This window comes from Cervus canadensis, chromosome 1, assembly GCF_019320065.1.
Source record: "Cervus canadensis isolate Bull #8, Minnesota chromosome 1, ASM1932006v1, whole genome shotgun sequence".
NCBI classification, from domain to species: domain Eukaryota; kingdom Metazoa; phylum Chordata; class Mammalia; order Artiodactyla; family Cervidae; genus Cervus; species Cervus canadensis.
The window spans coordinates 125,642,355-125,666,426 of NC_057386.1; the positions used below are offsets into that span (position 1 = coordinate 125,642,355).

The 24,072-nt window shown below is 51.2% G+C and overlaps 1 protein-coding gene across 5 annotated transcripts in view; it reads right to left on the reverse strand.

The window, feature by feature from the left end:
* ABCB9 (ATP binding cassette subfamily B member 9) overlaps window positions 1–24,072 on the reverse strand; it is a 37,018-nt gene that overhangs the window by 9,028 nt on the left and 3,918 nt on the right. For 3 of the 5 annotated variants that reach the window (XM_043441945.1, XM_043441921.1, XM_043441956.1), the window contains exons 1-7: window positions 19,498–19,680; window positions 13,294–13,990; window positions 7,837–7,951; window positions 7,119–7,249; window positions 6,034–6,239; window positions 3,104–3,301; window positions 1,678–1,806 (exon numbers count right to left, since the gene is read on the reverse strand). In XM_043441945.1, coding sequence (XP_043297880.1) covers window positions 1,678–1,806; window positions 3,104–3,301; window positions 6,034–6,239; window positions 7,119–7,249; window positions 7,837–7,951; window positions 13,294–13,906 — 1,392 coding nt within the window. In that variant the 5' untranslated portion in view covers window positions 13,907–13,990; window positions 19,498–19,680. Of the gene's footprint in view, window positions 1–1,677; window positions 1,807–3,103; window positions 3,302–6,033; window positions 6,240–7,118; window positions 7,250–7,836; window positions 7,952–13,293; window positions 13,991–19,497; window positions 19,681–22,034; window positions 22,117–24,072 lie in introns of those variants that run through there. The other 2 variants (XM_043441939.1, XM_043441931.1) reach the window with 2 other exon arrangements.

A 24,072-nucleotide genomic window follows, 5' to 3' on the forward strand; every position in this document is an offset into this window, starting at 1 on the left:
TTCCTTGGGTAAAAATATACACAAGTATAAATGTGAATAATGACTTATTTTACTGAGTACATATATGTCTTATGAGGTAGCTGCTATCATTAGCTCCTTTGTGGAGATAAGGAAACCGAGGCACAGAGTGCTCAAGTAACTTCCCCCGGGTCACACAGATGGAGAAGCGGCAGAACCAAGGCATTCTGGCGCCCGAGTTCAGGCCCTTAGGACCTGTGACTGTGGGTCCTGGTTGATGAAATGGGGGTAATATTAGTACCGGTATCATGGTTCTGTGAAGACAGTACTCAGCACATAGGAAGCCCTCAATCCACCACAGCTGTTAACATCCAGATATAATTACTCATATTAAGATACAAGTGCTGTGTAGACATTGTCCTCTATCCCTCATCCCAGAGGTGGTCCCGGTTATCAGGGTACTATGTCTTTCAAGCCCTTTCTCTGTGCTTTTACAAACACATGCATGTACATAATTAAACAATTTTGAGACGGAAGAAAACCATGAGATCCGACCATCCCTGTGACTCAGAGATGAGCTTTTTCACTAATTCTGTGTCTTTGGGTTCTCTGTGCACCCGGGCACACAGCTCTGCCTCACTCCTGTGGCTGCTGCCCAGTTTTCGTAGCACAGATGGACTGTTTCTGACATATGGATATACCGTATTGCCCAACCACTGGTTGCCAAGCATTTAACTTTTCACTGTTATAAACCATGCCCCACTGGATATCCTGGGACACATGTCTTTGCCTAGTGCTGTGGATGTTTCTCAAGCATGGCTTCCTTGACGCTGATTCAAATGACACTGCGAGTCTGATGGGAGCTAAGGCAAAGTGTCATCTGCAGAAGACACTAACCCTCCCCTGACCCCCACACCTTTGGGCTTTTATCACTGCCAGACACACAGGCTCTACCTTAGTGCTGGAGGGCTAAGACCAGAGAACTAATACCCTCACTCTGCGCATCCTCTGGAAATGACTGATGGCAATTTAGGCACAAGCTCCCCAGCTCCCTCATCTCAGGACCTGCTGGTGGGAGAAGCCAAATTAAGACTTAATCTACAAGGACTTCCCTGCTGCTCCAGTGGCCAAGGCTCCATGCTCCCAATGCAGGGGGCCCGGGTTCAATCCCTGGTCCAGGAATTAGATCCTGCATGCCGCAACTAAGGCCAGGCACAGCCAAATAAATTTTAAAATAAAATGGAAATACTGTATGTTTGTGTGTGTATGTGTATATATGTGTGTGTGTGTGTATATATATAAAGACATAATCCATTTAAAAAACAAACCCACTCTGTCCTTTTTCCTTAGAGCTACTCTTTAAAGTGGGTTAAAATAATGTCAGACCATCTGGCTTGGAACTGGGAACCCCTTACGAACGTGAGGGGCAAGTCGCTGAAGCACTCTGAGCCTCAGCTTCTTCTTCTGGGAAGTGGGGACCCGGGGAGCACTGAGCCCTCGTACAGGTGCTCAGGGGCATCTTCTGAAATTATCTCTGTTGCTGCCACTCTGCTCCGTAAAGTTCCCGTCACACATTAGTGTTAGTCTCCTTGTTGGTCCTATCATGTCCTTTAGAAAGAAATGCCACCTCCTGCGGACTCTGGAGCACCCCCATTCAGATCCCTCCCCCTTACCTCTCCCTCCTCCCCAGGAGCCCCCGTTCCCCAGCCAGCCCCTCACCTCCATACAATCTCCCAGGACAAACTCATAGATGATGAAGGAGATGAGGTTGCCACTGGTCATCTGCCCCGAGATGACGAGGTGGCCCCCGTAGTAGAGGATGCTGACCTGGACCACAAGCAGCGTGAGCTGGAGGGCAGATGGAAAGTGGAGTCTGACTCACGGGGGGCCTTGGCTCAGATCCACAACCCCATTCCCTCTGTCTCCCCGCCCCACGGGCTGCAGGCGAGGTGAGAGCGGCTGTGGACTCTGCACTCATAGTCATAAACTGCAAGTGCAGCCAGCGGCAGGGACGGCCTCCCACAGGCTGGTGCCCCTGTCACTCACGCCCTCCCCGCCCCCGCTAGGGACCCTGCAAAGGCCCCCTTGCTGGAACAGGGGAACAAGGCTTTCTTTGTCAGGGCCTGGCATGTACACACACACACACACACACACACACACACACACACAGAGTTCCTAAGCGCACACACACACACACACACAGTTCCTAAGCGCCTCAGTGAGGCCAAACTATCCGTCTCCTCCTTATTGGGAAGAGCATGGTTCAGAGACGCTGAGTCCTCTGGCTAAGGTCACACAGCATGCCCAGCCAAGCAGACGAGGTCTGTATTACCAGGAAGGAGGGGCTGTGTCTGGAGTGTGCTTGCCTCCCGCCCCCTCTGGGTCTGGGGGAGTGTCTGTGAGAGGAGTGGAACCTGTGTACCCATGACACAACCCACTCGGGGTCCCCATCTGCCCTCCTCATTCCAAGCCAGTGACACTGGGCCAGAACTAGACCCACGGCTGGGCCACGGTGCCTCTGCACAAGCAGCAAGAGGCGCCCTTGCTGGTGGGCAGACCGTCAGGAGACTTGGCTAGCTGGATTTCAGGCCTTTCTCCCCTCTGGCTGGCACTTTTGAGGAGGGGTTACCCTGGGTGGGGGGAGGTCCCAGAAGGTCCTTATCCCCTGCTTGGCTGTAGACCACCGGCTCCTTCCTTGCCCTAAATTCCAAACCCTCCTCATGCCTACCCCAGCTCTTCCCCGACATCCCACCCTCGGGTGTGCCCAGCACACAGCAACAGGCCCCACGTGCTCCTTCTCCAGGAGGGGCTGGAACACATCCCCAGGGAGTGAGCCAGACACTCTAGGACCTGCCGGGAAGCCGCCCAGGTCGGATCCCAAGGTGGCCTCAGGGTGACTTCCCACCTTGGCAGGAGTGTCTCCCCAACAGGGAAAAGAAAGTTCCTGCCCGGCCACCCCACACCCAGGTGAGAGGTAAGAGGGGGTGTCCTGGGGGGACATTCACAGGAGTCTACATTTCTTTCCAGAAAGATCCTCTGAGGAAAAGCAGAAAGTCAGGACAAAGTCAAGTGTCACACCAGCATCAGGGACCTGGGCTAATGTCCCCATCTTTGTGTCAGACCTGCCCGGGCTGGGGGCACGTACCCCGCTGCCCCAGACGTAGTACATGTAGGCTGCGGCCTCCTTCCTGTTCAGCTTGTACACCTGCTGCAGCTTCCGCGAGTACACCTCCGCCTCCTCCTCCTCGTTGGCAAAGCTCCGCACTGTCTTCATGGCACTGATGGTCTCCTCGGCTGTGCTGCTGGCTCTGGCCAGAGCAGTCTGGACCTCTTTGGAGAGCCTCTATGGGCGGGAGTGGGGACAAAGAGGAGGAGACCTCAAAACAGACAGGCTCACCCTCTGCCCGAGCCCCAGGTCTCTCTGGGGTTTTCTGTCTTTAGTTGGTGTCAGATCTATGCAGGGAGTTCCAGGGACAAGGGGATGAGACCTAGCTCCCCTTCCTCTCCCATCTCCTTCTAGCGTGATTTGCTGAGCTCAGACAACAGACCCCAGCTGGGCTTTGGGGGTGAGCTCCGGAGGCTCTATCTCCTGAGGGATGGGGCGCTGATTGTGAAGTTATCTCTAGTATTCAGAGGAAGTTAGGCATGACCATACATAATCTTCTCAGAAAACGAGTGTTGATACCTGATCCTGAGCTGGCATAAGAGCAGGGATGCTCTGGATGGTTGTTCAGGTTGTATACTGCCCAAGAAACACTACCTATTAAGGAGGCACCATTTACATCCAGCAATATACATTAAATTATGTGAGAGACTAAAAATTGGCACAGAGATTCCAGAACTCTTAGCCGAGTTCTAGATGGTGGTGGAGGCCACGAGCTATGAAATCTGCCCACATCATGTGCTTATAACTGGGGATGGATGGCTGAGAAGTGGTTCCAAGTACATGACCACCAGACTGCTGCCCACAGAGTTCTGGAAGCAGTCCCTGGGCCTTGCTATTCAGGCTTTGTGATAGTTACCACACTCAGAACTTCACACCAGCCAGGAAGGCTGCCCAGGAGGCTCCTACATTGGCATATCTCATGACCTGCGAGTCATGCCCAGGCCATCGGAAGCACGCGGTGTACTCGGACTCAGGCACCTTGGGAGGAGCCGCAGTGCCTTGAGTCATGTCTGGCTGTGGACGATGTGTGTGGCTTGTGGTGATGACTCAATGATGGTATCCTATACATGGCATACAGGTACAAGACCTAAATAGGGCTTGCTTGAGGCCTCACCCCTGAACTCGAAGGTGGAGCCTGAGGTGTGCACAGAGGCTGGGCTGATGTGATGCGGGGCGCTCCAGGGCTTCCTGGCCCCTCCCAGGGGCTGGCAGGAAGGCAGGAAGGGTGGGGTGGAAGGGAAACTGCTCCGACTCCAACTCATATATTTACTTTCTCTCCTCAGGGACGAAAACAGCGAGGCCAGTGATCCAGAGCTGGTGGGGAGAGGGCCCTCTTCGGTGACTGGGCTCTGCAGGAGGGCGACACAGTGGGCTGTGGGGAATGGATTCATGTAGGTGCTGGCCTCAGGTCATGGGCACTAAGGGTCCTGACCAAGTGGGGAGCTCAGGGTCCAAGCACCCTGGTCAGGAGTGCCCCTGTCCCCCTCAGGCCTGGATCACTAGGGAAGAGGCTGCCTGTACCTAGCCTGGGTCCCTGAGGGCTGAGAGGCACCCACCACTGTGGGAAGCAGGAGGAAGGGGAGGCAGGGGCCTAGCTTACAGGCTGATCCTTCTGACAGAGGCAGCGCTGGGGGCAGCCAGAGGCGACTGCTGCTTGCCCATCATTGCATCGTGGGTGAGGGCCTCGATCATGGGGGCCTGAGTGCCTCCACCCCCGGCCCCAACCTTGAACATACACTCTATAGAAAGAGAGCAAACTTTGCACTCAGAGTGAAACCCAAACTTCCCACAAAGGCCTATACCATCTAACCCCCCCACCACCACCTCCCAGCTTTCTCCTCACTCCTGGTCCTGGCCTCACCAGCCTTCCCGAGGTCCTCAAACAGGTCAGTCACATTCCCACCTCAGGGCCTTTGCACTGGCTTTGCCCTCTGCTTGGAACGAGCTTCCCCCAATATGTCCACCTCTTTACTCAAAGGCCACCTTCTCAGAAAGACCAATTTAAAACTGCAGCCTGGGACGTCCTTGGTGGTCCAGTGGGTAAGGATCCACCTGCCAATGTGGGGGACACAGGTTCCATCTGTCGTCCAGGAAGATCCCACATGTCTCGGGGCAGCTAAGCCAGTGCACCACAATTGACGAGCCTGCACTCCAGAGCCCGTGCTCTGCAGCAAGAGCAGCCACCGCAACGAGAAGCCCGTCCACCACAGCTAGGAAGTAGTCCCTGCTCACCGCGCTAAGAGAAAGCCCAAGTGCAGCAACGAAGATGCAGCACAGCCAAAAACAAAATAAACAAAAATTTTTAAAAGGGATAGCAAAAGAAAGACATTTAACTTTAAAAATAAAATAAAACTGCAACCAACTCCAATTCTATTTCTTTTCATTTATCTCCTCCAACTTTTATTGTATTATATCTCTAGTCATTAAGTTGTGTCTGACTCTTAAGACCCCATGGACTGCCAGGGGGCATCCTGCCAGGCTGCTCTGTCCATGGGATTCTCCAGGCAAGAATACTAGAGTGGGTTGCCATTTTCTTCTCCAGGGGATCTTCCCGACCTAGGAATCGAACCCGGGTCTCCTGCATTGCAGGCAGATTCTTTACCAACTGAGCTATGACTGTATTATACATTTCCATCATTATCATTGTTTCTATTTATTGGCTGGCTCTCCTATTAGAATATAAGCTCCCTGGGGACAGGGGTCCTGTCTGATTGATGTATCCCAGTGCCTGGGACTTAGTAGGTGCTTAATAAATATTTATTGAATGACTGAACGAATGAATGACTGAATGCAAACTCAGTTTTAAGACAAATCCCTCACTAGCCCCCAGTGGCCCTCTGAGCCCATCCTAAGGGATCATTTGAGAGCTGCTGGTGGGGAGACCCCAGTGGGGATCAGGCGGGGCCTACCTTGTAGTACTTGCCATAGATGTCGGACACCATCATGATGATGGGGAACCCCATGAAGGTGACCAACGAGAGTTGCCACGAGAGGCTGAACATGAAGACCACCACGCCTGTGACCTTAACCGTGTTCCGCAGGAAGATGTTGATGTTCTGGGAGACCAGGTCGCTGACCATGGTGGTGTCCGAGGTGAGGCGGGAGATGAGGTCCCCTGGAACACAGGCATCTCAGCTCCCTCTGCAGTAACAGGGCCACTGAGGGTGGGGGCGGGGGACCCTTGGGGAACTTGGACCTTCCCCGTCTTCTGGGCTGGGTTGCAGGGGGGACAGGGTGAGTCAATGGCCTGAGGGCTGCTCTGAGTCCAGCCCTTGTCACCAGTATCTGGTTTCAGCTTCAGCATCTTCCAGAGCACAGAGGAGGCAGCTGAGGCTCAGAGAGGGGGAGAGTCTTGCTCAGCGCCACACAGTATGTCCGTGACTGAGCCAGAGCCGAACCCCTGGCCCCTCCCCGTCACTGGCAGAGGGGTCACTCCCCTCTTCAGCCTCACGGTAATAACAATCTGAGCTATGGAAGAGAGAGGACCAGACCAGCCCTTACTGATGGCTGGATACTGGGCTAAGACCTTGACAACAACCTCGTGGGGCAGCTCCTGTTATTGTTCTCATCTTATGGAGGAGAAAACAGAGGATCAGGGAGGTGAAGTCAGGGATGGGACCTGCACCCACGCTGAGCTGCCTCAGAGACTGGGTCTCGGCCTCCCTGTTCTGTCCTGTACCCCTGCCCTGCTCACCACCACGGGCCGGACGAGTCCTGGCCCATGTGCTTCCCGCAAGCTAGTGGGAGGTGAGGCCTTGGTTGCTTCAGGGACAGGATGGCCTGGCCAGGGTCCTAGAATGGCCATAGCTCACAGCAAAACCTCAGACCAGCTCCCCAGGGCTCAGCCACCAGGGGCATCCCCACCCTGAACTGGATGGCAGGGAGAGCCAGCAGGACTGAAAGCACTGATTCACCCATTTAAATCCTCAACGTGGGGCAGGCCCACCTGGCTGGGCCCAGCCCCAGGTCACCCGAGGCCCCCGGGAAGACCAACCTGTGCGATTCTCGTCAAAGAAGCTTGTCTCCTGAGACACCAGCGAGCGGAAGAGACGGTTACGGAGACGAATGTTCAGTCTGGCAAATATGAGGGTAAAAATGCCGCCCCGAATACCTGCGGCAAATGAGCTAATTGCAGATAAGAGATGTTATGTATAGCACGACGTCCTTCCGGCAACTGACCCCCGCCCCCCCGCTGCTCCCTCCCCACTGCTGGCAGGCCAGGGCCTTCACAGGGGCAAGGGACCCCAACCTTGAGCCCACTCTCTGGGGCTGGCACTGCCGGGGGGTCACCCTGTTCCCAAAAGGAGCCCCCAACGTGAGGGCACAGGGGGGACTTCTTTTACTGTGGGCGAGGAGCCCAGTTCCACCCGTCGGGCCTCTCGCCTTTCTAGAACAGCACAGACAAAGTGGCCCTTGTTTCCTGCCTGGAAAATAGCTGGGGGTGGGGTGGTGCCAAAAGGGGAACCCCGAGGACTGAAGTTATTTTTAGGGACAAGAGGGGTGTGGCTCTAGGGTGGGGCTCAACCAAATGGGCAGAACTAAGCCAGTAGCTGGGTTGTTGGTTACCATGGGGACAAACTGAGGGACAGGCCTTCACCTCCCACCCGCAGGGGCATTTCTTGGGCCTTCCTGGCGCCTTTCCCTCTCAGGAACTACCCCATTCCCGCTCCCAACTGTAGGCCTGGTGGGTGGGAACAGGCAGGGGTCGCTACCTGCCGATGGCCAGCACACACAAGACGATGACAGCCGTGCTGAACTGCTCCATGCTTTTCTGGATGACGATGCCGTCGATGGCCCGGCCAGTGTAGTAGGGAAGGAAGGTCTCTCCTGCCGGAGATAGGGCGGGCTCAGGGGGGTGTCTGCAGCCAGGAGGGGGCTCAGGAAGCCCACAGACTCCCCACACTGCTTATTCCACTCGTGGGGTTTTCTCTCTCTGCAAACTCCTGCTTATTAGCCGGGCAGGGGTGGGGAGGGGGGCCCCCTCTTTTCAGAGATCAGAAACACAGGAAATGTGTTATTCAGTCTATACTGACTGGATCCTGTTATCATGAATAATGGCTCCCAGACATGGAGAACACAGAGCCACGGGGCTGCCGGGTGATAGTTCATCCCCTCTGCATGAGGACTCAGAAGGTGACCCTGTTATCATCCATCTTACAGATGAAGAAAGTGGAGCCGAAAAGATGAGCTGAGGCTCATCCAGTCACACCACCGATTGGTGGCGGACAGCCGCCAAAGTTCACTTCTTTCTTCTCTCTGCCAGAGGGTTCAGAGTCCAAATTCTAGAAGCTCAGAAGATGTTGAAGTTCTGCTTCTGAGCAATGCTAGAACTGCTACCCCGCCCCTCTTGGTGGGGCACTTTATAGCTTGCCAGATAATTTCTTACCCATGTGTCTCACTGTGTCTTCACATCAATCCTGGGTGTGGTGGGGGGAAAGGGGCATCCGGCAGAGATGTCATCCCCATTTCACTAAGGTGGAATGGGAGACTCAGAGAGGCTGAGTAACTTGCTCAGCGTCACACAGCAATTAAGAGGACGGCAGGACTCAAATCCAAACCAGCTTCCAGTCTGGGGGCTCATTCCTTGTGCCTTCCCTCCCAATAACCTGGAATGAATGGCCCACTCTCATGGAAATGATGGACATGGAATGGGAGGTGGTCAGACCAGACTGTGTCCAGTTTTCACTGCAGCTCTTTCAGCAGCCACAGCCTGGGTCAGCACCAGGCATAGAGGAGGTGCACAATGAAAGTCAATCCATGCACCCTGTGCAGGTCTGGTGGGTCCCTCCCCAGTCAGCTCTGCAGAACTGGCTCAGCCAAGACAGTGAGGCCTTCCATGGGGTTCTGGCGCCCTCTGTTGGTCTTGGCACAGAAACCACAAGGAGGCTACAAAGCTGGCCTTCATCTCCCCTGCCCTTGGCCAGATGGGGTCTCCAGCTAGTTCTGCCTCAGCTGCATCTCTGCCTCAGTTTACCTATGGGGGAGTAAAGGGCCTGAGGAGCTCCAGCAGAATTTTTGGTCCAACAAGCACCAGTGATGATATTAACCACCACAGACATTCATGGAGCCCTTGCTGGGTGGGAGGCTGAACTAATAAGCGGGTAGGCAAATTCTTTTGTTGAATCTGCCCAAGAACCAGGTGAAACTCTCCGGTCTGCCAGCAAATCTTGCAGCTCTACCTTGAAAATACTTTTAGAATTTGCTGCCTCTCCCTCTTGCTGTCCTACCCAGCTTTGTCAACGTCCTGTGGATGGTCTCAACAAAGTCTTGGTTCTCCTTGCTGCCACCTTTGTCCCCATCAACCTGTTCTCCACTCCCAGCAGACAGCAGGAGCCTGTGAAACCCAAATCAGATCGTCTCATCCTGGATCAAAGTCCTCACAATGGCTGACACCCCCTGCACGACTGGTCCTGGTGCTGAGCTACTATCTTCTACTCTCCCTCAACTCTCTCTGCTTTTCCTTCAATAATCAGGCAGCTTTCTGCCTCAGGACCTTTGCACGGGCTGTTCCCTCTGCCTGGACCACTGTTACCCCAGATAGCGACTCATTCATCTCTTTCAAGTCTCAAATGCCTCCCAATAATCCTATAAGTGTAGTATTATCATTCTTCCCATTTTACAGATGAGGAAACTGGGGCTCAGAAAGGTTAGGTCATTTGCCCAAGGTTATTGTAGTTAGGTTGCCATGAAATCCATATTAAAGAATCACAATGGGACATACTCAACACTAAAATTAATCTTTTTTTTTTTTTACTACAATGGGCAGTTTTTCTTTTTAGATTATAAGATTTCAGAAAAATCTGGGCCCTCCTGGATGCTTATGGGTTGAAAAGTAATTGCTAATCATAGTGTGCACGCGTGTGTGCTCAGTTGCTCAGTTGTGTCCGACTCTGTAACCCCATGGAGTGTAACCTGCCAGGCTCTCCTGTCCATGGAATTCTCCAAGCAAGAATACTGGACTGGGTTGGCATTCCCTTCTCCAGGGGATCCTCTCGACTCAGGAAGTGAACGCGCATCTTGTGCATTGGCAGGCAGGTTCTTTACCACTGCACCACCTGGGAAGCCCAATAGCCATAGTATTTAACTTTTATGAAGTACCTGGTTTTGCCAGGCACTGTGCTTCACCTCATTTAATTTTCACAATAACCTGGGACTTACCTGGTGGTCCAGTGGGTTAGGACTCTGCACTTCCACTACAGGGGATACAAGTTCAATCCCCGGTCAGGGAACTAAGATGCCCTGCGGTGCAGCCAAAAAAAAAAAAAAAAATTCACAAAACCCTGACAAAGCCCTAATTACAAGATGAGACACTGAGGTTTGGCCACTGTTAGTAAACTCGACTAAAATTATCTGAGACTTCCCTGGTTGTCCAGTGGTTAAAAATCTACACTTCTGATGCAGAGGGTGCAGCTTTGATCCCTGGTCAGGGAACTAAGATCCCACATGCTGCATGGGGTGGCCAAAAAAATTAAATAATGAGTAAAGTTGTGGGCCTGATCTCAAGTTTAAGCCCTTGACCTCAACATAACCCTACAGGCTGGCACAATCTGCTTGGCTGTATTTTAGGACATCTGTATTCCCTAAGTTCACAACAGCTGACAAAAGCACCCTGGCAGGTGGGGGAATAAAGGCTGTGGGGGAGACAACTGCCAACATGGGCAGGATGGTCATCCACTCATTCACTCATCCATCTACTCAGTGAGTCTCATTCAATGCCAGGTATTGGGGGCCCTGAAGGAGTCAGACCTGACCTCTGACCCCAAGGGGCTCCAAGCCTGCTAGGGGAGGCAGCAGAGTAGACGCAGGACTCTCTTGTCACCAAAGCTGTGGCTGAGGACCAGGGTCAATAGAATCCCAGTAGGCTGCTCACAAGCAGACCGCTGACCTCGTAGTGTAAGGAGCAGCAGCAGTCTGGTTAAATGAATAGGGGTCATCTCAATATTCACGGCCACTAAAACTTATTGGGAGCTTTCTATGTGCCAGGAGCTGTCCAAGGCATCCTACTTGTATGAGCTCACTGAACCTCACAACTGCTGAGATGCCCATTTTACAGATGAGAAGACGTGCCTAAAATCACACAGTGGTCACGGGGCCGGAACTGAGAGGACAGAGGGTAGCTGGTACGTGGAAATGGGCTCTAGGGCTCGCCAGTCCTCTCTGAGATCACTGTGGCTTTGTGGCTGCTCCCAGACTCTGTCCCTCTGTGAGTTAAATATGTAACGACTCATAGGAGCAAACATCCGGGTACTTACCATATGTAGCAAGCTCTGTACCTCTCCTCCTCTCAGTCCTTTTTGTTTGTTTAGCTGTGCCTTGTGGCATGTGGGATCTTGGTTCCCTGATCAGGGATCGAACCCATGACTCTTGCAGTGGAAGCTCAGTCTTAACCACTGGATCACCAGGGACATCCCTCTCCTCTCTGTCTTTATTCCAACTTTACAACATCTTGGAACAAGGATGCTAGCAACTCCTATTTCACATAAGAAGGATGTGAAGCTATGGAAGGTTGGATCACCCTCCCATGGTCACAAAGCCAGGCCTGGAGCAGGAATGGAATTGGTACCTGGGGCTTGTTGCCCCCAGAACCCAGAGAGTTTCCACCCTGTGATGTCATCTTCTCACTGGGTTTCTGAAGTGGTACTTTCAAACTGTTTGGACCAGACCCAGAGGAGCAGATACAATTTATATCACCAACCAGGACACACACACAGGTGTTTCATGCAACTTAAGCTCATCACAGACTACATAACCTGATGGTTCTATTCTGCTTCATTATAAAAAATGCTTTGAACCCAGAAATGCCACTTATCTGTAGGATAACTTCTTTAGATATATCCACATTTATAGGAAATGTGTATAAAAAAGAAAAAAAAAGACTCAAAACAACCCAAGAGTCCAACAACAGATTGACTAAATAATCTATGGTACAGTCACACAGTGGAGTATTATGCAGTCAAAAACAAAATGAGGAACTAACTGGGAAAATTCTAGGATATATTATTGTTGTTATTGTTTTATATGGCTGCACTGCATAGCAAGATCAAACAAGTCAGTTCTAAAGGAAATAAACCCTGAATATTCATTGGAAGGACTGATGCTGAAGCTGAAGCTCCAATACTTTGGCCACCTGATGCAAAGAACAGACTCCCTGGAAAAGACCCTGATGCTGGGAAGGACAGCTAAAAGGAGAAGAGGGTGCAGAGGATGAGATATTGGATGGCATCACTAACTCGGTGGACATGAATTGAGCAAACTCTGGGAGATAGTGGAGGACAGAGCCTGGCATTCCATGGGATTGCAAAGAGTCAGACACAAACTTCAGCTGAACAACAACAGTGCAGCATGTGGGATCTTAGCTCCCCTATCAGGGATTGAACCCATGACCCTTGCATTGGAAGCTCAGAATCTTAACCACTGGACCACCAGTAAAGTCCCCAGGATATATTAAGTGAAAAAAGCAAGACGCAGACTAGAGTGCAGAAGGTGGGGGAGAGAGACGTGCACTCCTTTGCTTACAGCTGTATAAAGAAACACTGGAGGCACATGTAAGAAATGAATAAAAGTGGTTTCCTGCCCACGTGGAAGTTGCTGGAACCGTTTCCTGTAGTTAGGCCTGGGCAGGGGGATTTAGGGTTGTCAGGGGCAGAATTAGGGCGAAACCCTCAATGTTTACCTTTGCATATTAACATGATGTTTGAATCATGGGAGGAAGATACTAAAACTGGAGAGGATGGGGCTTTCCTGGTGGCTCAGTGGTAAAGAATCCGCCTGCCAATGCAGGAGATGCGGGTTAGATACCTGCTCCAGGAAGATCCCACATGCCTCGGAGCGGCTAAGCCCATGCGCCGCAACTACTGAGCCTGTGCCCTAGAGCCCAGGAGCCACAACTACTGAGGCACGCGCCCTAGAGCCTGTGCTCCACAACAAGGGAAGCCAGCGCAGTGAGAACCCTGCGCGCCGCAACCAGAGTAGCCCCCACTTGCCGCAACTAGAGAAAAGCACGCACAGCAACAAAGACCCAGCACCGCCAGAAATATATAAATAAATAAAAATTTTAAAAGTTGTATAAAATTAAAAAAAACAAACAAACTTGAGAGGAAAGAAGAGTTGGTCACACCCCCCTAACACATTCCCTGGGTGCCCACCAGACCCCGCGGGCCGGCACTTACCCAGAGCCGCCACGATGAGGAAGAAGGAGGCCGCCACGAGGAAGGCGATGTCGGGCTTGGTGTAGGACAGCAGCTTCTGCAGCGTGGCCCCGGATGCCTGCTCGGGTGCGGGCCGGTCCTCCCCAGGGAAGCCCTCGCCCTCACCCTCGCCCTCGGCCCCAGCACCCCGCCCGAGGGCCTTGGCGTCTGGCTGCACCGTGGACAGCAGCCACCAGAGCAGGAAGGAGGCAGCGAGTGAAATGTAGGTCCACACGAAGAGGGCCCAAAACCATGGGTCCCGGACTGGCTTGCGTACCTCGGAGAAGAGCAGCAGCTTCACCATGGTGTAGATGCCCCCAAAGAGGCACACAAGGGCGATGACCGTCCACGAGGCCCGCAGCCTCCGGGGCCCCAGGGTGCTGTTCTTGGCCACGCCGATGGTGGCCCCCAGCAGCAGGCAGCTGCGGTACAGGCAGGCCGCCCAGAGGTCCAGCACCGAGTCAAAGATGTTGAAGTGGCGGATGTCCTCCAGCAGGCTGCGGTCCAGGTGGCTAAGGATGTAGATGGCCGTGGTCATGCCGACGTCCAAACTCATGAAGGCCAGGGTCACCACCACTGCCTTCCACAGCTGCATCCTGCTGGCCAGGGGTGGGCAGGCACCGAGGGGCAGGCTCTAGCTCATGGGGGCAAGGCCATTGTCTGTAGGGCGAGGCCAGACCTGTAGGGAGCAGTGGGGTGAGGGGTGAGGGCATGCTGCTTGCTGGCTGTGTGACCTTGAGGAAGTCACTTGATATCTCTGAGCCTCAGATTCCTCATCGGTAAAATGACAGTGACAAATTACACAGGGGTAGGGTGAAGGTTCCACTCATTCAGGAATATTTATTGGGTACCCTCTGTGGGCCAGACTCTGTTCTTTGTGCTAAGGATTTTTTTTTTTTTTTTTTTTTTTGTGCTAAGGATTTTTAAAAATTATTTATTTAGCTGCACCAGGTCTTAGTTGCAGCATGCAGGATTTTTAGTTGCAGCGTTCAAGCTCTTAGTTGGGGCATGTGGGTTGGGTTCCCCGACCAGGGATTGAACCTGGGCCCCCTGCACTGGGAGCGCTGAGTCTTAGCCACTGGACCACCAGGGAAGTTCTTGTGCTGGGGATTTAACTGTGAACCAAAGTAACAAAGATCCCTGCTCTTGAGGAGATGGGACATTCATGTCAGAGACAGACAATAAGTACAATAAGTAAGTGATACAGTGTGTTAAGAGACAGGGCTTGGGGGGAAGAGTTGGGTGTAAGGGATGTGAGGGCAATTTTAAATGGGGGTACCGGGAAGACTTTGCTGTGAAGGTAATACCTGAATAAGACTGAGAGAGATGAGGGAGTCTGCCATGTGCATACCTGGGGGAAAAGCATTTTGGACAGGTGGAACAGACATGGCGAGAGCCCTAAGGTAGGAATGTGTTGATGGGCTTGAGAGAGACAAGGAGACCTGAGGGTCTCTGATGCCCCATCGGCAGAATGGGCAAAGCTCCAGAGTCCCCAAAGGAGGAGAGAGGCACGGAGCAACAGGAGGGGTGGTTGTGAGGAGCAACCGGGAACGGGGCAGTGGGTGGGGGGCAGCCTGAGAGACCCTCTCCCTCACAGCTCCGAGGCTCAGACCAAGGTGACTGACTGGATGTTCTGGAATGCCAGAAACCTCACACGACTCCAGGAGGCCAGTGCTTCCACATTCCCGTTTACAGCTGGGGGAACTGAGGCACAGAGAGGCAAAAGCACGTGGCTCAGTCACTCTGGTAACGAAGGCCTGAGCTGGGGCTCACGTGTGTGAAGGGTCCCAGCAGCTGACCCACAACCTCAGAACTGAGGCAGGTGTCCAGTCACCGTGAGCAAACAATGACAAGGCACAGCGCTTCCGAGCGGTCCCGCCCTTTACGTGAGCCACGTGCTTTTTTTTTTTTCATTTATTTTTATTAGTTGGAGGCTAATTACTTTACAATATTGTAGTGGTTTTTGCCATACATTGACATGAATCAGCCATGGATTTACATGTGTTCCCCATCCTGATCCCCGCTCCTACCTCCCTCCCATCCCATCCCTCTGGGTCTTCCCCAGTGCACCAGCCCTGAGCACTTGTCTCATGCATCCAACCTGGGCTGGTGATCTGTTTCACCCTTGATAGTATACTTGTTTCAATGCTGTTCTCTCAGAACATCCCACCCTCGCCTTCTCCCACAGAGTCCCAAAGTCTGTTCTGTACATCTGTGTCTCTTTTTCTGTTTTGCATATAGGGTTATCGTTACCATCTTTTTAAATTCCATATGTATGCGTTAGTATACTGTATTAGTCTTTATCTTTCTGGCTGAGCCACGTGCTTTGTATGTGTCCACTTATTTAGTCCTTACAACAACTTTGTCAGATTTACACTATCATTCCCACTTAGCTGATGGAGAAACTGAGGCCCAGAGAAACTTGCCCAAACAAGATCACACAGCTGGTGAGCAGTGGAGCTCTGATTTGAACTCAGAGCTGTCTGGTTTTAGAAGCTATGCTCTACACTGCTAAGCTAAAATGCTTGTCAACATAGCAAGTCCTTACAACAGCCAAGATACGGAAGCAACCTAAATGTCCATTGACAGATGAATGGATAAAGATGTGGTGTGTATATATATGTATGTGTGTATGTATACATATATGTATGTATGTATACATATACATATATATATACACACCCACACCCACAATGGAATACTACTCAGCCATAAAAAAGAATGAAATAATGCCATTTGCAGGAATGTGGATGGACCTAGAGACTACCACACTAAGTGAAGTGAATCAGAAAGAGAAAGACAAATACCACATGAAATCACTTATATGTGGAATCTAAAATATGACACAAATATTAATGAAACAGAAACAGACTCACAGACGAAGAGAACAGACTTGTGGTTACCAAAGGGGAGAGGGGGTAGGGGAGGGATAAATTAGGATAAACATAGCAGATACTATATTAAAATAAACAACAAGGACCTGCTGTATAGCAGAGGGAACTATGTTCAATATCTTGCAATAAGCCATAATGGAAAAGAATATGAAAAAGACTATATATATAACTGAATCACTCTGCTGTACGCCAGAAACAAATACAACATTGCACATCAACTATACTTCAATTTAAAAATACATATATATGTGTATATATACACACACACACACACACATTCAGCAAGTGCAAACACAGAGCCTTCATCAAAGGAGAACAGAGCCTATGCCAGAGGCGGCTCCGCCAAGAGAACTGAGGACAGCGCTAACACTGACAAGGACAGCAGCAAGAGTAATAACAGCAGACACTGAGGTTGTTGTGCGCCTGGCACTGGATTGAGTGGTTTACATGCAGTCATCCCTCACAAGCATCCTATGAGGTATGTTTCACTGCTATCCCCATTTTACAGTGAGAAAACTGAGGCACATAGAGGTTCAGTGACCTGCTCCAGGTCATCCAGCTAGGAGGAAGTAGCAGAGCTGGGATGTGAACCCAGGCCTTTGAGTTCCAAAATCTGGGCTCTCAACTCCGAAGCCATGATTCTTCAAACCAGCCTCTCGGGGCAGGGGGGCTGCGGTGCGGTAGGCAAGACTTTTAATGATGCTCAGAAGGGTATGAGCTGCAGAGGCGACACAGAGGCGTGATAGTCCCCAAGCCTGAGGGGCTCTACTGTCACCACAGCTCTTCCAGGAAGACTCAAGTCCGTCCTAGAGAAGACGCTGCCCTGTCAGCAGCTAACTCTTCCAGGGAAGCCTGGGCTGAGGGGAATCCAGGGCAGGAGAGTGGGTGGAGGTAGGGATGGGGGAACAGACAACCCCCTGCGCAGGCCCTTGTTCCACCCCTGGGAGGGCTGCCGGCTTAGGCTTCTGTCTGCTGCAATGCAGAGGCCTCGGGGAGCCAGCAAGTGGGTGAGCGTGAGACAGAGCCTGGGGAGGGATGCTCTTGGCCTGGGGCCTCTGCAGGCCTGCCGGCTGCCCAGGCACTGCCAGCCACCTTGGCTGCAGCTCACCTCGGGGTGGGACGAGGAGTCCCTTTAGCCCTCAGGAAGGAGCTGGCATTCAGAAGTGGGAGAGAAGGCAGACCTGCCAGAGACCAGCACGGGGTGGGGGTTGGCAGGAACACGGGCTGAACTGGCTCTCCCCACGCCTACTCCCAGTCACCGGGGGAATCCCTTCCTGACACCCTCCGCTTCAGGTAAAGTCAACCCATTTCATGGCCAGGCACCCACCTGGGAGCCCAGCTGTCTATCTTCCTCACCGGCATAAACAAAGTTTCGCACTCCAGCATCACAGGCTATTTGAATCACAGTTTACAGATGGGGAAACCGAGGCCCAGAGAGGGAGGGAGAGAGGCTGGTCTGAGGTTACCCAGTGGGCGGGGGCAGAGCAGCCACAGCACCAGGGTGCCCAGCTCTCAAGTGCTGAGTCCTCCTGCTCCAGGCTCTGATGGAGCAGAATCCAACTAGGGTCAGGTTACAGCCCTCAGTGGAGACAGGGCGACTCTTGTTATTTTTAAAGTTACTGAGCAGCAGAATGAAGGGGACGCGACCATCAGCCCATACTGGGAGGAGGGGAGGATGGGGACCAGTGGGATGCTTGGAGCCACGTCCATGCTCTCCATCTGCCTGACGTGGGTTTGGCCAGGTGAAGCTGGAGGGCAAATTGTGGGCACATGAGTGATGTTGTGTGCCCCAAGGGACAAGGACAGGGTGGTGGCCAGAGGTCAGGGCAGGCTGTGCCCAGGGCCTGATGTGCCCAGGAAGACAGTGTCAACTCGCCTTGACCCCGAGAGCTAAGGAATGCCATAGGATTAGCAAATGACCCCACCCTCACTGAGAGTCCTGTCAAAGGCTTTTCTTTCGGGTAGAAAAAATGGTGGTTGGGGCATCACCAGCTGTCAGATGCACAAAAGGAAAGTCTGAAACAGCCAGGAGACAATAAATAGGAATTATTATTACAAGGGTGACAGCTACTGTTTACGTTTATGGATTATTGCTAAGTGTTTGACAATGAGCTAAGTGCCAGCCACCTCCCTTCCTGATTATTCACTGCTACTCAGGAAGGGTCTCTCAGTTATCATTCCCATTTTACAGGTAGGCAAAGAAAGGCTTGGGGACATCAAATGACCCGCAGAGAACAGGTGAAACCCACACTTCACTCTCTGCGACCCAGGCTATGCAGGGCTCCCAAGAAAGCGTCATGAAGGACCTGGAGGGGCCCACCCAGCTCAGTTCACCCCCAAATTCTGAGGGGAACTTTTCACCCCCCAGTGGTATCGCCCAGGTGACTGGGGCGGGTGCTGTGGGATGGTGTCACTGTGGGGTCTCCAGATGCAGGGCCAGGACTTCTTCCACCCTGAGTCCCACCTTTGCTGAGCCCCCCAGCCCACGCTGGGCCCTTGGCGACTTGTTTCAGATGACCCACAGGGCTAGGTGAGGCGAACTGGGGAGCTACGGTGGCTTTCCTGCCAGCCTCCTTTGGTCACCTGGCACCTGCCCGCCTGAAGCAAGGGAATGGAGGCCAGCCAATATCCAGGGGGCGGGGCAGTGGGCGGGGAATCCTGTCAGACCAGATGAAAGCTATTTTAATTAACCTCAGGTCTGGGGAGGGGCACCCTGCTTTAACAGAGACTTAGAAACAAGGGAGAGACCCTTGGGAACCCACAGGCTTAACTGCCAGGATGGAGGCAAAGAAGGCTCAACCCACTGGCCAGCCAGGGTGAGTGGGGGGAAGGGGTTCCCCAAGGTCGGCAGGCTCAGGCCTGCCCCCAGGTTTCTGATATAGGCAGGCTCTCAGGATCTTTGAGCACGGCACGCTGGAGGGTGCGGAGAGCCCTCGGAAGAGCTGCCAGTCAGATCCTGGGGGAACAGTCATCCCAGGATCCACCCCCAAAAGTCACCCCCACCATTTTCCAAGAGCTGGCGGCATCTGAAAGGTTAAAAAAAAAAAAATTGCAATCTCCTTGCGGCGTGGAAAGGATGCTGCAGGGATGGGGGGCTGGGACCCGCGACTGCGGGCTCTGGGGTACCAAGGCGGGGGCCAGGAAGGCTCCCAGGAGGCTCCCACTTTCTACCGAGATGCCTTTACTCCACCCCCGGGGCAGGGAGAGCCAAGTGGCCCCCCAGCCTCTGCCCGGCGTAGCACCTCGACCTGAGAAAGATCTGGGTCGGGGGTCCCGAGCGCCGCGCTCTTACCTTTTCCCTTACCTGGCACCAGGTGGGCCGTGGGGAGGGGGAACAGCGGGCTGGGGTCCTCAGGGGCGCCGGTTCCGCGCGGCTCATTGGAGACTGCGCCCGGCGCTGCGCTCGCTCCGCCCCTCCCTCCTCCCGCCGCTCCTCCGGGCCTCCCGCCCCCGGCTGCGCCGCAGCAAGGTCGGAGCGAACCGGGCGGGGCGGGCACCCAGGCCCACTTATGGGCGGGGAGGGGCCTCCCGCTGGGCGGGGCCTCTGTGGGGCGTGGTCAGGATTACCCCGCCCACCTGCGGCGAGCCCCGCCCCCATCCGCAAGGCCAAGGCCCTTCCGCTGGGGCTCTAGGCTTCGAGGTCTCAGGCCCATTCTGAGCAGGAGGAAATGGCCACACCTGCTGCGGGGGGCCTGCTCTTTAATCTGCCTTTTGCTCCAGAGGGACAACCTTGCCAGCCCTGGAGGATGGAGGTTATGATCCTCATTCATTCAACCAATATTTGGTGAAAGGCAGTATGTGCTGTGCCCTCTTGTGTTAAGAGATGCTGCGGAGGACAAAACAAGATCCTTGCCCTTCTGGGGCTGACATTCTAGTGAGAGAGCCAGGCGATACACATAATGAATAAACAAATTATACTTGTTGGAAGGGAATACATTTCGTGGAGAAAAATAGAGCAGGGTGGTGGGAAGCGGGAGAGAGGAGGGAACCTACATGTCCTCCGTGATCGCTGGGGTCTAGGTGCTCGATGATGGGTGTGAAAAAAGAGAAAACTCCCATTCTCTGTGGGGTGGGGAAAATCAACAAGTAAATACGGTAAGATAATCTCAGGTAGTGCCAGGTTATTACTTATTTCCTGTAAAGTTAATAAAACCGGGTGAGGCAATGGAAAGTGCCATGGGTCTGCTTAATTGGGAAGGGCTTCCTGAGGAAGGTGAAAGGGGAGGAAGAGGGAACCATGGAGAGATCAGGAGGGGATGTATTCTAGGTGAAAGGAACTCCCAGTGGAAAGGCTCTGAGGTGGGAACTCATCTGGCATTTGAGGAACAGAAGAGGGATCCATTCATGAGCAGGAGAGTAGGTCAAGCCCAGAGGGGTTGGGGGGGGGGGCAAGATATGCCCCTGTCTCTATCCAGCCTTCAGTTAGAGATTGAAAACACTCCCTGAATTTAAAACAGCCTCTGTTCCTCACATGGGACAGCTTCTTTCAAAGGGATCTGGCCAAGTGCAGAATTGTAAATGCACTTCTTTTTTTTGACCCAGTAGGAAGTTCTTCTATAGATAGACTTGTGGAGGGAGCGGAAGATACTAGTTTGCAGATAGTTACTGGAGGAGCAAAAGTCTGGTGGGAACTCTCCAAATAATTACAAAGCATGCTCAACAGAATACCCTGTAGCAAGGAGGGGGGGGAAACTATGTATCAATCTATACACAAAAGTTAAGAAAGGTATGAAATGACCTCCTCAACTTGTTGAGTAAACACAAGTGATAGAATCAAGCTGAAGTATGATACTGTTTGTGCAGAAACAAAAGCAAATATATAATTGTACCAAAAGAGAAGCTCCTGGATGGATTATCCAAAAGCTAGAGTGACTCAGAGCTGGGATCAGATTCAGGCTCTCTCATTTTTGCTGTGTGAGAATAGCCAACATCATATTGAAGGAGCAAAACAAAGTCATTGTGCTGACACTACCTGACTTCAGGACTTACTCTGAAGCTGCCATAATCAGGACAGTGTGTTGTTGACAAGAGACAAATAGATCAATGGGACAGTACAGGGAGCCCAGAAATAGACCCATATAAATATAGTCAACTGATCTTCCACAAAGGAGGAAAGGCAACACAGTGAAACAAAGACAGTCTTTTCAGCAAACAGCGCTGAAACAACTGGACATCCATGTGCAAAAAAAAAAAAAAAATCTTGTCACAAATCTTACATCTTTCACAAAAATTAACTCAAAATGGCTCACAGATCTAAATGTAAAACACAAAACTATCAAACTCCTAGAAGATAATGTAGGAGGAAATCTCATTCTTGGGGGGATAGAGATGATTTTTTTAGATATAACATCAAAGGCATGATCCATGAAAGAAAGAACTGATAAGCTAGACTTCATTAAAATTAAAAAAATTCTGGAACTTCCCTGGTGGTCCAGTGGCTAAGACTCCATGCTCCCAATGCAGGGGGCCTGGGGTTCAATCCTTGGTCTGGAAACTAGATCCCACCTATGGGAACTAAGAGCCTGCATAATCAAATTAAAAAAAAAAATTAAAACTTTCACTCTGTGAAAGATATTGTTCAAGGAATGAGAAGACAAGCCACATACTGGGAGAAAATGTTATATATATATGATAAAGGATTGTTATCCAAAACATACAAAGATCTCTTCAAATTCAACAATAAGAAAACAAATAATCTGAAAAACAGGGAAGAGACCTGAATGGACATTTCACAAATGAAAAATACAGATGGAAAATAAACATATGAAAAGACAGTCAATGTAATTTTCATTAGAAAATTGCAAATTGAAACGAGGTACCACTACATACCTAATAGAATGGCCCGAATCCAAAACACTGACAACACCGAATGCTGATGAAGATGCGGAAGGACAGGAACCCTCTTTCATTGCTGGGGGGAACGCAAAATGGCACAGTTACTTTGGTGGCTTCTTACAAAATCAAATATACTCCTACCATATGATCCCGCAATCACACTCCCCAAACGAGTTGAAAATCTACGTCCACACAGAAACCTGCACACAGATGTTTAGGGCATCTTTATTCATAATTGCCAAAACTTGGAAGCAATCAAGATGTCTTTTAGGAGGTGAATGTGTAAAATGGTAATCCAGACAATGGAACAGTACTCAGTGCTAAAAAAAATATATGAATTATCAAGCCATGAAAAGAGGGTAGAAACATAAATGCATATTACTAAGGGAGACAGGGTTTCCCAGGTGGTGCTAGTGGTAAAGAGCTGCCTGCCAATGCAGGAGACATAAGTGATGTGAGTTTGATCCCTGGGTCTGGAAGATCCTCTGGAGGAGGGCATGGCAACCCACTCCAGTATTCTTGCCCGGAGAATCCCATGGACGGGGGAGCCTGGTGAGATTCAATCCATGGGGTTGCAAGGAATCAGATATGACTGAAGTGACTTAGCACTCATGCACACAAGGGAGACAAGCCAATCTGAAAAGACTAAATACTGGATGATTTCAACTATAGCATATCCTGCAAAAGATAAACTATGGAGAAACTTCCCTGGCAGTCTAGTTGTTAAAACTCCACACTTCCACTGTAGGGGGCACGGGTTTGATGCCTGGTGGGGAACTGCGATTCTGCATGCCTTGTGGTGAAGCCAAAAAAAAAAAAACCACAAAACCTATGGAGACAGTAAAAGGATCAGTGGTTGCCAGGGGTCAAGAGAGGATGGGGAAGACTTCCCTGGTGGCACAGTGGATTAGAATCTGCCTGCCAGTGCAGGGGACATGGGTTGGATCCCTGGTCCAGGAAGATTCCACATGTTGTGAGAATAACTAAACAAGTGCACTGTGACTACTGAAGCTTTCGCGCTTGCTCTAGGACCTTTGTGCTGCCATTACTGAAGCCCGAGAGCCTGTGCTCTACAACGGGAGAGGCTGCTGCCGTGAGAAGCCTGCTGCAACATACAGTAGCCCCTGCTTGCCACAACTAGAAAAACCCTGAACAGCAACCTAGCGCAGCCAAAAAAATAAATAAAAAATTTAAAATAATAGTAATTTTAAAAAACAGAGGAAGAGGGGATGAATGAACGGGCCAGAGCATAGAGCATTTTTAGGGCATTGAAACTATTCCATATGACACCATATAGTGGATATGTGGCCCTATACATTGTCAAAAAGAGACATAGAATACGCAACTCCAAGAGGGAACCCTAATGTAAATGAAGTACTTTGGGTGGTAATGACATGCCAATGTGACAATCGATTGTAACAAATGTACCTCTGGGTGTGGGATGTTGATGGTGGGGGGAGAGGCTCTGTGTGGGAGACAGCAGGGAACACATGGTAAATCTCTATACTTTCCACTCTATTTTGCTGTGAACCTAAAACTGCTCTGGAGAAATAAAGTGTATTAAAAAATGGTTAAGAAGCCAATTTTACATTATGTATATTTTAACCACAATAAAAACTGTTCATTATAGCTTCATCCATGACATCCCCAAACTGGAAACAATGCAAATGCCCATCAGCTGTAGGGAGGTACAATGAATGGTGGAGGAAGGCACCTAGTGGAATACTATGCAGCCACAAAAACCCTGATAAGCCGCTGCTACATGTAACACTGATGAATCTTAAGGTCATAATGCTGGGGGTGGGGGAGAGATAAATTAGGAGTTTGGGATTAGCAGATGTAAACTACTATATAAAAAACAGATCAACAACAAGATCCTATTGTATAGCACAGGGAACTAAATTCAACCTCCTATAATAAACTATAGTGGGAAAGAATTATGAAAATAAATGCATATATGTATAACTGAATCACTTGTCTGTACATTAGAAGCAAGCTAACAACACTGTAAATACACTACACTTCAATTAAA